Source organism: Anas acuta, chromosome 25 (genome assembly GCF_963932015.1).
Source record: "Anas acuta chromosome 25, bAnaAcu1.1, whole genome shotgun sequence".
Lineage (NCBI taxonomy): Eukaryota > Metazoa > Chordata > Aves > Anseriformes > Anatidae > Anas > Anas acuta.
This window is the reverse complement of record NC_089003.1, coordinates 778,539-790,591: the sequence shown is the minus strand read 5'-3', so window position 1 is coordinate 790,591 and position 12,053 is coordinate 778,539. Positions and strand designations below refer to the sequence as shown.

The following is a 12,053-nucleotide window of genomic DNA, read 5'->3' as shown; positions in this document are numbered from 1 at the left end:
ACGGCTGCTGCATGGCTCCTGCATGCCTGCTTCATGGCTCATACACAGCTCATGCACGGCTCCTACACAGCACTCACACAGCTCCTGCACAGCTCCTGCACAGCCCATGCATGTCTCCTGCACAGCTTTTGCACAGCTCCTGCATGGCTCCTGCATGCCCCTTGCACGGCTGCTGCACGTCCTTTGCACAGCCGCTGTGCGGCTCCTGCACGGCTCCTGCAGGCACCCGGGGCAGCCCCCCCCCAGATGAGCAGAACCGGGAGCAGCTCCCGTGTGATTGCCTGGAGGCCAGGGAGCAGCCCCCCCCCCCCCTTGCTTTGCACCAGCCTCCCGTGCCTCAGTTTCCCCCCTGCAGGCAGGCAGTGCTGCGTGGCACCCAGGACACCCCCAAATTGGGGAGTGGGGAGCAAGGGGCAGCTCTGGGTGCACAGCACCCCCTGCCCCACTGGGCCCCCCGTGTGCCCCCATTTCCCTCCCTGCCCCACAACAGGGACTGTGGGTTTCCTGCCGGTGGGAGCCCAACCCCGGCCCCCTCCCCGGGGCCTGGGGCGCTGCAGCACCGACCCCTGGGACCCCCGGGAGCCGCGGGGTGCAGGATGCGGCTGCGGGATGTGGATGCGGCTGCTCGCAGCACGGTTGCCATGGCTGCCCGTCGGGATGCGCTTGCATCACGGGCAGCCCGAGGGGCCGGGGAGCGGGGTCCCGGGGCCGGCCGGGGGCTCCCCACAGCGGGGCCAAGACCGGAGGCAGGCGGGGGCGGGCGGGGGGGCTCCGTGCGGGCAGCGCCAGCGGCTGAGCGCGGTTTGGAGCCGGTGACGTCTGTGGAGGGAGGAAAACAGGCGGCGGAGAGCGGCTCAGCGCAGCCCAGCGGGCTCCCGGCCGGCTCGGGCGCCGTGCCCACCATGCCCCCCCCGGGCCGGCCGTGGGGTGCCGGGGGGCTGCGCTGAGCCCGGCCATGGGGCCGCAGCGGTGGCCGCTGCTCTGGTGCCTGCACGCTGTGCTGCTCCTGGGGGGGGCACAGCGGCCCCCGGCCTCGCCACCCCCTTGGGTGCCCACGTCGGAGCCGGGGCCGTCGGGGGATGCTGAGGGCTCGGTGGCAGCGCTGGCCTTCCTGCGCTCGGGCGATGCGCAGCGCCTGGCCCGTGCCAACTGCAGCCGGGGCGTCGCGGCGGGGGCCCCCGGCTCCGGCCCCCCCCCGGCTCTGCGGGCCGCCCTGCGTGCCGCCCCCGAGGCGCTGGCCCAGGCCGCCAACTTCCTCAACATGCTCTTCCAGAGCAACGACATCCGCGAGGCCAGTGTGGCCGAGGACGTGGAGTGGTACCAGGCGCTGGTCCGCAGCCTGGCCGAGGGGCACCCTTGGGTGCGCCGGGCGGTGCTGGCCCTCGACGCCCACCCGCTGGCCGCCAAGCCCCGGCTGATGCTGCAGGCTACGGCGGGCGAGGGCGAGATCCGGCTGCGGGACGTCTCCGCCGCCGCCCCCAGCCTGGGCAACCGCAGCTGGGACAACGAGTGGTTCAACGCCCTGCGCACCCAGCGCAGCCCCCAGCTCCGCAAGAGGGTGCTCAGCAACGACCTGCGCAGCATGGAGACCCCCAAATGGCAGCGGGGTGACAGCTACGTGGGGGAGCCGGGCCACGTGCGGTGGTCGCCGCCGTTCCTCGAGTGCCAGGATGGGAAATTCCTGCCCGCCTGGGCCGTCACGCTCTCCTCCGCCTTCTACGGGCTCAAGCCGGACCTCAGCCCCGAGTTCAAGTGAGTGGTGCCGGCGGTGATGGGGTGCAGGGGGCCTGATGGGGTGCAGGGGGCTGGGGGATGCCCCGTGGAGGTGATGGGTGCAGGAGGCATCGCCCCCAGGTGTGGGGCACCACTTGTGTGCAGCAGGGCGCAGGGTGGGGTGTGGGGTGCAGGATGGGGTGCGGGGCAGCCCTCCTCCCTGCAGTGTGTGCCAGCAGCCCCGGGGTGCGAGCGTGTCTGCCTGCGTGTGTGCACATCGGGGGGGGTGTGAGTGCAGGCGTGTGCACGTGCGTGTGCATTTGTGTGTTCGTGCGTGTGTGCACACCAGTGTCCGTGTGTATTTGCACGTCCCCGCACCACGCTGCTCCCCGGCCCCTCGGTTGTCCGTGCCCCAGCCCTGAATCCCCCAGACCCAGCTCCAAGGGGGGACGTCCAGCACCACGAGTGTCCCCCCTCCCCGGGTCTGTGTCCCCATCTCCCAGCCCCCCCCCAGCTGCGTCCCCCCAGCTCCCCAATGTCCCGGGGCTGACCCCGTCCCCCTGCACAGGGGCGTCGTGCGGGTGGACATCGAGCTGCGGGACGTGGGCATCAACCAGTGCGCCAGCGGGCCGGGCTGGTTCGCGGGCACGCACCGCTGCGACCTCAACAGCACCCAGGTACCCTGCACCCAGCACCCTGCTGGTCCCAGCACCCTGCACCCTGCTGGTCCCAGCACCCATCCCAGCACCTGCGGCACTGTGGGACTCCATTCCCTCATCCACTGGGGCTGGGGCTGCTCCTCTCCAAACCATCCCTGTCCCCATCCCCATCCCCGTCCCCATCCCCGCCGCCCGTCCCTCCCTGCGGGATGAGCTTTATCCCCCGCCGGCCGCTCCATCTGCTCCGCTCAGCTGCTCTCGCACCCTGCCCGGGGTTTATTGTGCAAATCTTCCAGCAGAGCCAGCGGAGTGACCCGGCTGCTGCCCACCCGGGGGCAGCGGGGACGGTGCTCCGGGGGCTGGGATCTGATGGGTGCAGCATCCCCATGGGTGGCCCTCAGCGCTCCTGCGGCTGTGCCCACCAGGAGGTGCCCCGGCAATGCCCCCCGCTCACATCAAGCCCTGCAGGGCCCCAGTTTGGGGCAGCATTCGTGCCACGGAGCTGGGCTCTGGCACTGCCGGGGTTATGGGGTGACAACTCGCCGCCCCCGTTATGGGAAACGCCGTCCCAAAGCTGTCCCCGCGCAGGCGGCACCTCACCAGCTTCTATTTCAGGCACTTTTCCTCCCTGCAAGTAATTCCCTCGGGAGGGACGTGACCTGATCCGTGCCAGGCGTCTTTCCAGCACACAACAATACCCAGAAAAGCTCCCGGCCGGCCTGGCGGCGCGGGCAGGGTCCGGGCCCGGTGCCGGGCAGCGGGGGATTAGTGGGGCTGCCACGGCCGCTGCCGTCATGGCCCAGCCGCGCGGCCGGATTAGCGCGCTGTGCTGCATTAGGTGTCCATTTAGGTTTTAGGGAGGGATTTGGGGGCCAGGCTCTGGCTTTTAATTCCTAAATGTTTAACCACTGGTTTCCAGGCGCAGGCGTGGGGGAGAACAGCGTGGGGTCAGGGAGCCGGGGGTGCGCTGGAGCCCCCGGTGCCAGGGGGCGCACGGGGCTGGGGGGAGCCCAGCGAAGCGCACGGGTGCGGGGCGATGCCTTCCGTGCACCTCTGCCTGTCTCCCCCCCCCACAGTGCGTCCCCCAGGAGAGCCGCGGCTTCGTCCTTGGGCAGTACGAGTGTCGGTGCAAGCCGGGCTTTTACGGGGCCGGCGGAGTGGCCGTCGGCACCCGGGCAGGTGGGTGCAGCACCCAGCTGGGGGTCCCCCTCTCACCCTGCAGCCCCTGCAGGTGCCGGGGCTGCGGGGGCTTTGGGATACCCAACAGGGGGGTTTTGGGGGCCTCACCTACCCCCGGCTCCATCCCCAGGCGTGGCGGGGAGCGCGGTGCCGGCGGATGGGGGTCCCCGGCTGGCGTGCCGGCCCTGCCGCGAGGGATGCGCCAGCTGCGTGGACGACACCCCCTGCCTGATCCAGGAGGACCGGGCGCTGCGGGCGGCCATCCTGTCCTGCCAGGCCTCCTGCATGCTGGCCGTGTTCCTCAGCATGCTGGTCTCCTACCACTTCCGAAGGAGCAAGGCAAGCGCCGCCGGGGCTGCGCCCGGTCCTCCCGCTGCTGCTCCCCTCGCCCCGTGTCCCCCCGCCCGGCTGCCTCCTGCCGGGGGGCTCTCAAGGGAGGGGGTCCCGGGGTGGGTGTCCCTGCCCTGGGCTCCATCCCTCCCGGCACCCTTGGGCTCCCGCTGTGCCCTCACGTGGCCCTGTCCCCGCAGAGGATCCGGGCATCAGGAGTCGTCCTGCTGGAGACCATCCTCTTCGGCTCCCTCCTGCTCTACTTCCCCGTGAGTACCCGGCCCCACGCTGAACCCCCCCTCCATGCTCAGAGTGTGCCGGGACAGGCGGCCCCACAGCTCCACGTTAAGCTGCAGACCCCAAATACACAGCCAGGAGCCCCGGCATGGGGCTGCCCCCCCCACCAGCTCCCATCCCACCCCAAAACGTGGCGCCGAGCCCCGAGCTGCCGTCCCACCCATCCGGCAGAGCTGGCACCGGGCAGGGCACGGGCACGGCTCCACATAATTGTTAATTGTGCTGGCGCAGGCTCCGGGGGCTGCGGGATAAACCTGCTCAGGAAACCAAATCCCTTTTCTCCCGCTGGCCACCAGAATTAATCCCAACCCAAATCCCCTCTCCCTCCCAAAACGTCTGCGGTGGCTGCCGGGGGGCGAGGGGGGAGGCGGGAGGCCAGGCACCCCCTGTCGCTGCTTCCCACCTCCCTGCCCTTTCCCCCCCCCCATGTCACGGTGAGCAGGCACCAAACACCACCACCGATCCCCTCCCTCCCTCCCACCCCCCAGGTCTTCATCCTCTACTTCAAGCCCAGCATTTTCCGCTGCATCGTGCTGCGCTGGGTGCGCATGCTGGGCTTCGCCACCGTCTACGGCACCATCGCCCTGAAGCTGTACAGGTAGCGGGGCCGGGGGGCTGCCGGGACCCTGCCGGGGCCCCCCAGCCTGGATCTGACCCCCCCTGCACCTCGCAGGGTGCTGAGGGTGTTCCTGGCCCGCACGGCGCAGCGCGTGCCCTACATGTCGAGCGGGCGGGTGCTGAAGATGCTGGGGCTGATCCTGCTCCTGGTGCTGTGGTTCCTGGCGGCCTGGACCGTGGGGATGCTGGAGAACGTCGACAAGAACATCCCGCTGGTCGTCCGCACCCAGACCCCCCGCGGGCTGCACTTCTACATCTGCGGCCACGACCGCTGGGACTACATGATGGTGGTCGGTGAGCGCCAGCAGAGCCCCCCTGGCACCCCCCACAGCCATCCCTGCCCGCACCTCTCCCCTCCCTGCTCCCCGTAACCCCAGGACCCCGTCCCATTAAGACAGCAGGCAGGGTTTTAATTTCCTCATCCATCCAATCGAGCCCGCAGCAGGGCTGGGGGGGCCGAGCTGCCTCCCTCCCTCCAAGCACCCCCAGCTCGTGCCCTGGTGCCCAGCGCAGTGCCCAGCAGCAGCAGCACGTCCTGCTACAGTGCCAGGCTGTGCCATGGATGCTGAGCACCTCTCCCAGCTCCCACCTGGGTGGATGTGCTGGGCTGGATGCGACCCAGGGCAGGGAGGGCCCAGAGGGGAGCAGAACCCACTGGGAAAGCATCCCTGCAGCAGGGTGTTGGGGTCGGGCGCTCAGCCCCTGCTCTGTCCCGCAGCCGAGATGCTGTTCCTGCTGTGGGGCAGCTCCCTGTGCTACGCCACGCGCGCCGTGCCCTCCGCCTTCCACGAGCCCCGCTACATGGGCATCGCGCTGCACAACGAGCTCATGATCTCGGCCGCCTTCCATGTGGCCAGGTAGGGCACGGGGCTGGAAACGGGGCTGGAAACAGATCCCTGGCCCCGGTGACGCAGAGCACCAGCAGCAATGCCCTGCAGCCAGCAGCTGCCCCCTGGGATCCCCCCGGGGGTGCCCCCACGCTGCCCCCCTGCCCCTTCCAGGTTCGTCGTGGTCCCCTCGCTGCACCCCGACTGGACCCTGCTGCTCTTCTTCGCCCACACCCACAGCACCGTCACCATGACCCTGGCGCTGATTTTCATCCCAAAGGTAACGCCTGGCCCTGCCCCATGCCCTGCACCACCTCCCCCCTTGTCTGGGGGTCTGGGACACGGGGCGGGGGCTCCCCAGGATTTCGGGGCCCCTCGGCGAGCTCGCCCCTCGCCCCCAGTTCCTGCACGCCGGCTCGCCGCTGCGGGAGGAGATCGCGGCCGAGGTTTACGAGGACGAGCTGGACATGCGGCGCTCGGGCTCCTGCCTCAACAGCAGCATCGCCTCCGCCTGGAGCGAGCGCAGTCTCGACCCCGATGACATTCGGGTGGGTGGCACACTCAGGACCTTCTTTTGACGCTAGCTATGCAGCCCCACGCAGAGTAAGAGTTGCCTTTTGCGGTCTTTCTCCTGATGCAAAGCAGAGGGTGGAGAAGGGGATGCAGCGGCCGGGAGGGGGCACGGGGCAAATGGCCACGGGCCTTGGGGGGGGGAGCCCACCCTGTCCCCTGCAGCCACCTCCTCGGGGGGACAGGCAGCAGGCAGAGCAGCAGCAGGGGGACGTGGGCACAGCCCGGCCCCATGGCTCTGGGGACCAAGGTGGAGAATTGCAGGGTGGCCCCGTTCGGTCCCGTTGTACGTGCTCTCCTCTCTCCCTTCTCTCTGCCGTGCCCCCATCCCGCGGCGCGCAGGAGGAGCTGAAGAAGCTCTACGCGCAGCTGGAGGTGCTGAAGACCCGCAGGATGGCAGCCAACAACCCCCACCTGCCCAAGAAGCGCGGGTCCCGCCGCAGCCTGGGCCGCTCCCTGGTGCGCCGCCTCGCCGAGCTGCCCGAGGCCGTGGCCCCGCGGGGCAGCCGTGAGGAGCGGCTCCGGACCCCCGGCAGCCGCCGCGCCTCGGCCAAGCGGCTCCCCAGCACCGGCAGCGCCAGCCTGCGGGCACGGGATGGGGGGTCCCGACACCACGCCGCCGCCCTGCGGAAATCCCGCAGCTCCGAGACCCCAGCCTGGGACCCCCGGGGTGGCTCCCCCGACCCCAGCCCCAGCGGGGACACCGCGCCGGGGACCCCGGTGGTGCCCACAGCAGGCTCGGGGCAATCAGACAGCGAGTCCCTGGATGCTGCCCCGCTCGTGTGCAAGTCGGCCAGCGCCCACGACCTGTCGGGGCACCAGCAGCCCCCCCAGCCCCGCGCCGCCCTCCTGCTGAAGTCGCTCAGCGTCGTGGCCGGCGCGCGGGACGAGGCCCTGCTGGTGGCCAGCCGGGCGGCACGGAGCGGGCGGGATGCTGAGCGGGGCGCTGAGCACCGCACCACGCAGCACCCGGCCATGGGGCACCCCACGGAGCAGGCACCCCCCGAAAAAGCTGCTGTAGCCACCGGGATGGATGATGCCCCCCTGCCAGCTGGCTCCGGGTGTGCCGACGGGGGTCCCTCGCGTGATGCGTCCCCCCCAGGGGATGGCAAGGGGCAGAAGCACGTCACCTACGCACCCACCAAGAGCAGCAGCGTCAATGGCTCCCACCTCTCGGGGCGGGTGCGGGTGGCGGTGAGGAAGACCCCGCCGCCGCCCCCCGTACGGTACCAGAGCCTGGTGCACCACGCTGGGGACAGCAGGGAGGCAGCAGAGCCACCAGAGCCACCTGAGGGGACACCCGAGGGGACACCGGGGCGAGCACCCCCCCCGGCGGGGCAGGGTCGGTTGCAGTCCGCCCGCTCCATCCCCGCTGAGGTTTGCCCCTGGGAGCTGATCCAGGAGGAGATTTTGAGCAGGAAGCAAAAAGCCGCCGAGCCTTCAGCCTCAGGGACCCCTGGGGACACCCCGGTGGTCCCCCCAAGCCTCAAGCCACCCTCCCAGAAAACCTTCAAGAGCCTGGGACTGGCCATCAAGGCTCTGAACCGCTCCAGGGGGAAAAACAGCCTGAAAGGAAAGAAGGAGAGCGAGGGCAGCCTCAGGAAAAAGGGGCGAGATGGAGACGGGGGCAGCAGGAGGGAGAGGCCCAAGCTGGCGGGGACACCGACTTTTTCTCCAGGGGGGAGCAGCCAAGGCCCCACAAATGGAAGCCCCAGGTCCAGCCCGCAGGAGGGGGACGCGGTGCCCTGGCAGCACAACAACAACGCCGGCTCCACGTCGGAAAGCGCAGCCTGGGGGGGCAGCGGGGGACAGGCAGAGGGACGGGAGGACGGCACGGCCACGGACGGAGGCGGTGGAGGAGAGGAGCCCGGTGGTGCCCCAGGGAGCACAGACACCGGCAGGGTCCCGGAGACCCCCTCGGGGACGCACAAGGTCTCACCCAGCAGCAGCCGTGGGGACACCTCCGAGCACCCCCAGCAAACCCCAGCACCACCACCAGCACCACCAGCACCACCAGCACCACCACCACTGCCACCACCACTGGAACTGGGCACGGGCAGCCCCTGGGTCCCCAGGCACAGCGCGGCTGCTGCGGGGCCGAGGGCTGAGGTGTGTCCCTGGGAAGCCCTGGGTGCCCCCCCGGGGGCTTTGGCACTACAGGAGGTGAAGGCTGCTGGGGGGGGAAGCCCCAAGAAGGTTTTGGGGAAGGGGGGCAGCCAGCCCGGCCCCCACAGTACCAGGGAGAGACGCGGCACCGAGGGGCTCCCCGCGAGGAGCAGGAGCACGGAGGTGGCCTGGGCGGGTGGTGGCCTTAGGACAGAGATCTGCCCCTGGGAGGGGAGCGGGGGCGAGGCTGGGCCCCCCCATGGGGGTCCTGGCAGTGTCGGATCTGGGGCAGAGCTGGGGGAAAAGCCCCCAGAGCTGCTGGCAGCGGCCCCAGGGACATTGGGCAGCGGGGGGGGCAGGATGGCTGAGGTCTGTCCGTGGGAGAGTGTGGAGGGGGGGCCGGCCCCCAGGGCAGAAATTTGCCCCTGGGAGGTGGGGGAGCCCCAGCCGGAGAAGGGGAAGGTGCAGCAGGACGGGGGGAGGCTGCCCAGGGGGGGCAGCAGCATCCGCCCCCGGTCCCTGGGTCTGCTGAGGGCGCAGGACGGGGGGGGCAGGCAGCCAGCAGCCAGCCGGCCCTGGGGCAGCGCCAGCACCGAGCTGCCCCCCCCTCGGGCAGCTCCTGACAGCTCGGACCTGCCAAAATTCACCTCTGAGAGCCCGGAGAGTGCGAGGGCCTCGGTGTGCCCCTCATCCACCCAAGCTGGAAACGTTGGCAGCCTGAAGGCCGACGTCTGCCCGTGGGAAGCCGAGGAGGAGCCGCTGGCTAAAGCAGAAATTTGCCCTTGGGAAGTGTCCACGGCTCCGCAGGGGAAGGGAAGGGGGAGCCAGGACCCGCGTGGGGCTCCCCCGGCAGCCGCCAAACCCAAATCGGGGGAACCCGAGGGCAGCAAAGCAAGGCTGGCAGAGGACAGGGGTCGGGCGGCTCGCAGGGACACCCAGATCTCCGCTCAGCTCTTTGGGAAGAGCCTGGAGGGGCCGAGAGCTGAGGCAAAGCAATCCCAGAGCACGGAGAGCCCGAAGGCAGAAATCTGCCCCTGGGGGGCGGCTGCAGCCCCCCTCGGGGAGCAGCCAAGGGCAGAGCAGGCCCCGAGGGCAGGCCCGCGGGGGGAGAAGCGCATCAGGCGCCAGGCAGCGCTGGGCAGCCCGGCCAGGTCCCTGCAGGGGGGTGGCAGCGACGCTGTGAGCCCCTGGGACCCCCCAAAACCCCGCGTGGGGGTCCCAGCGCTGCCCACAGCGAGGGGGGCTCAGAGCACCGAGAGCCCGAAGGCGGAGGTCTGCCCTTGGGAGGCTCAGGGGCTGGGGGCTGGGGGTAAAGCCGAGATCTGCCCCTGGGAGGTGGCCGCTGTCCCCTCGGATAAAGGGAAACTGAGGCAGGACGGAGGCGGTCGGCCCGGAGGGAGCAGGAACACCTCCACGGAGCGAGGTGGCTTGAAGGAGACCGGAGACAGCCCAAAAAGCTGGGACCGTGAGGCCGTCTGCCCCTGGGAGAGCACGGGGGGCACAAAGAGCCCAGAGCTGCCGAAAGCTGCCCCCACCAAACCGGGGAGCACCGGGAGCAGCGTGGCCGAGGTCTGCCCCTGGGAGAGCCCAGGTTTGGGGAGCCCAGCGCTGCCCCAAGGGAGAGCCCTGAGCACGGAGATCTGTCCCTGGGAGGCTCAGGAGCTGGGGGCTGGGGATAAAGCTGAAATCTGCCCCTGGGAGGCGGCTGCAGCTCTGCCGGGGAAAGGAGCCTCCTCTGAGAGAACTGGGGCAGCCCCGGGGGAGGCGAGCCCCCGGCCCCAACACCGGGGAGCCTCCAAGGCGGTGGAGAAGGGGAGCAGCGAGCGAGAGGCCGTGTGCCCCTGGGAGAGCCTGGGCACGGAGGAGCCCCCCCAAAAAGCTGGGATGGGGAGAGAGGCGTCCAAGAAGTGGGACAGCTCAGAGAGCCGGAGAGCCGACATCTGTCCCTGGGAAGCAGCGGAGCCCGAGGCCCTGCAGATCCACACACCCAAACTGGGAGCTGATGGAGCAGCCCCCGCTGGGAACGGGGACCCGAAGCCGGTGGCCACGTCTCCACCAACGCTACCAAAGGCCGGGGACTGCTCTGGGGGCCAGGCCGAGCACAAGCCCCTGCGCCGCGTCCTGCCAGGCTCCCAGCCCCTGCGGGCAGCTGCGGGGCTCCCTCGGCAAGCACACGTGGCCAGCAGCAGCCCCAGCCCCAGCGCCAGCGTGGCCGAGGTTTGTCCCTGGGAGGCAGAGGAGGCTGCCCCAGCCCCCAGCAGCGAAAGCCAGAAAGTGCCCACAGTGTGCCCGTGGGAGGGGGACAGCACAGACCCCAGCCCGAGCCCCCGTGGGCTCAGAGAGGGGGGCACGAGGCAAAGCAGCCCCGATGTCTGCCCGTGGGACCACGAGTAGCTCGCTTGCCCCAGCTGGCAGCGGTTGTGCAAGGAAAGTCCTGAGCTGAATCCGGCCGCCTGCCCACACAGGGACCCAAAACCCAGGGCTGGGGACAGCCCAGGGCTGCCTTCAGCGAGGATCTGGGCTCCCGAGCACCACGGGAATTCAGAGCGGGGGGAGCCGGCAGCCCCTGCACGCTGGAGGAGGTCATCGTGAGCCCAGGGCAGCCACGGTGCCCCTGGGGAGGAGAACAGCTCCCCAGAAGTGTTTGTCTTAACTAATTACGCCACTGACTCTGCAAAGCACTTCGTTATTGCTGGCTACGTCTCTTGTACACACGTGTGCAATGCCCAGAGCTCGCCTTCCCATCACAGGGGGGATTTTCCATCACCCTTTCCGCTGGCACTCCCCAGCCTTCACTTTTCCTGCCCACCTGTAGGAAGCCGGGATGCCTTTATCATCCCCCCATTGCAACTTCTTGCTGTATTCACACCCCTTTTGGGGGCAGAGATAGAAACCAGGTCCCGTAACACAGGGGAGGTGCTGAGGCCATGGGGGCACCACGACCTCCAGGGCACGAGGCAGGGCTGATCCCATCACCAGGGGAAGAGCTGGGCTGCACGCTGGGGGCTGTGCAGGTCCCGCTCTCCCCGGGCAGCACAGCACAGCCGTCTCCCCAGGTTTGTTCCTCTGCTCCATTTGAGTGGAAGCAAAGCAAAACCAGAGGCACAGAAGCAAACGCTTCTGTTCTCTGATCTCCCTGCAAGGCTGGGGCTCGGGGCTTGTCCTGCCGTCCCTTCGTTTGCCTCCTCTCTCCCTAAAGTGGCGTCGCTGTTGTGTGCTGTGATCCTCAGTGCCGAACGTCAAAGTCATGCAGTGTGTAAGTAAGTGTACATACAGAAAATAAAGTTATCCTCAGCGTGCACACTGGGCTGATTTATGGGCTGTGGGCAACGTACGAAATACATCTAAGGAAGAGCTACAACAGAAAGCAGCGAGGCCGCAAAGGACACCCAGGAACAGCAGCGGTGTAGTCAGAGAGGTTGGCACAGGAGAGGGGGAGCTACACTGGAATTAAATGCTGTTCTCCCAAAAAAGCAGCCACTGTCAGAGAACTCTCCTCTCATTCAGAGCCTGAGCTGAAGAACCGTGGCCGTAGGAAGCGGATGAGCAGTCACAGCCGCACCCGCTTCTCCGCTGCCTTAGTCACAGCAGACACAGACCAGGCAGCTCGCTCGTTTATTTTTGTTCCTACCCCAGCTCACATATGCTGGAGCACTGAATCTCTCTCCAGCTCATGAATGAAGCGTAGGCAGAAGGCTCGATATAGTAGGTTCCTGCAGGAAAGGCAGACAGATTGTGACACCCCTCTGACTTC

The 12,053-nt window shown here is 69.0% G+C and overlaps 1 protein-coding gene across 1 annotated transcript; it reads left to right on the top strand.

Annotated features, from left to right (window-relative positions):
- The first annotated feature begins 770 nt into the window (after window positions 1–770).
- On the top strand, window positions 771–11,594 carry GPR179 (G protein-coupled receptor 179). The gene is made up of 11 exons (XM_068660706.1): window positions 771–1,752; window positions 2,282–2,390; window positions 3,449–3,551; window positions 3,682–3,890; window positions 4,082–4,150; window positions 4,667–4,776; window positions 4,852–5,090; window positions 5,515–5,653; window positions 5,798–5,903; window positions 6,025–6,171; window positions 6,536–11,594. The coding sequence occupies exons 1-11, from the start codon at window positions 956–958 to the stop codon at window positions 10,691–10,693; spliced, it is 6,186 nt and encodes a 2,061-aa protein (XP_068516807.1). The 5' UTR covers window positions 771–955; the 3' UTR covers window positions 10,694–11,594.
- The last annotated feature ends 459 nt before the right edge of the window (window positions 11,595–12,053 follow it).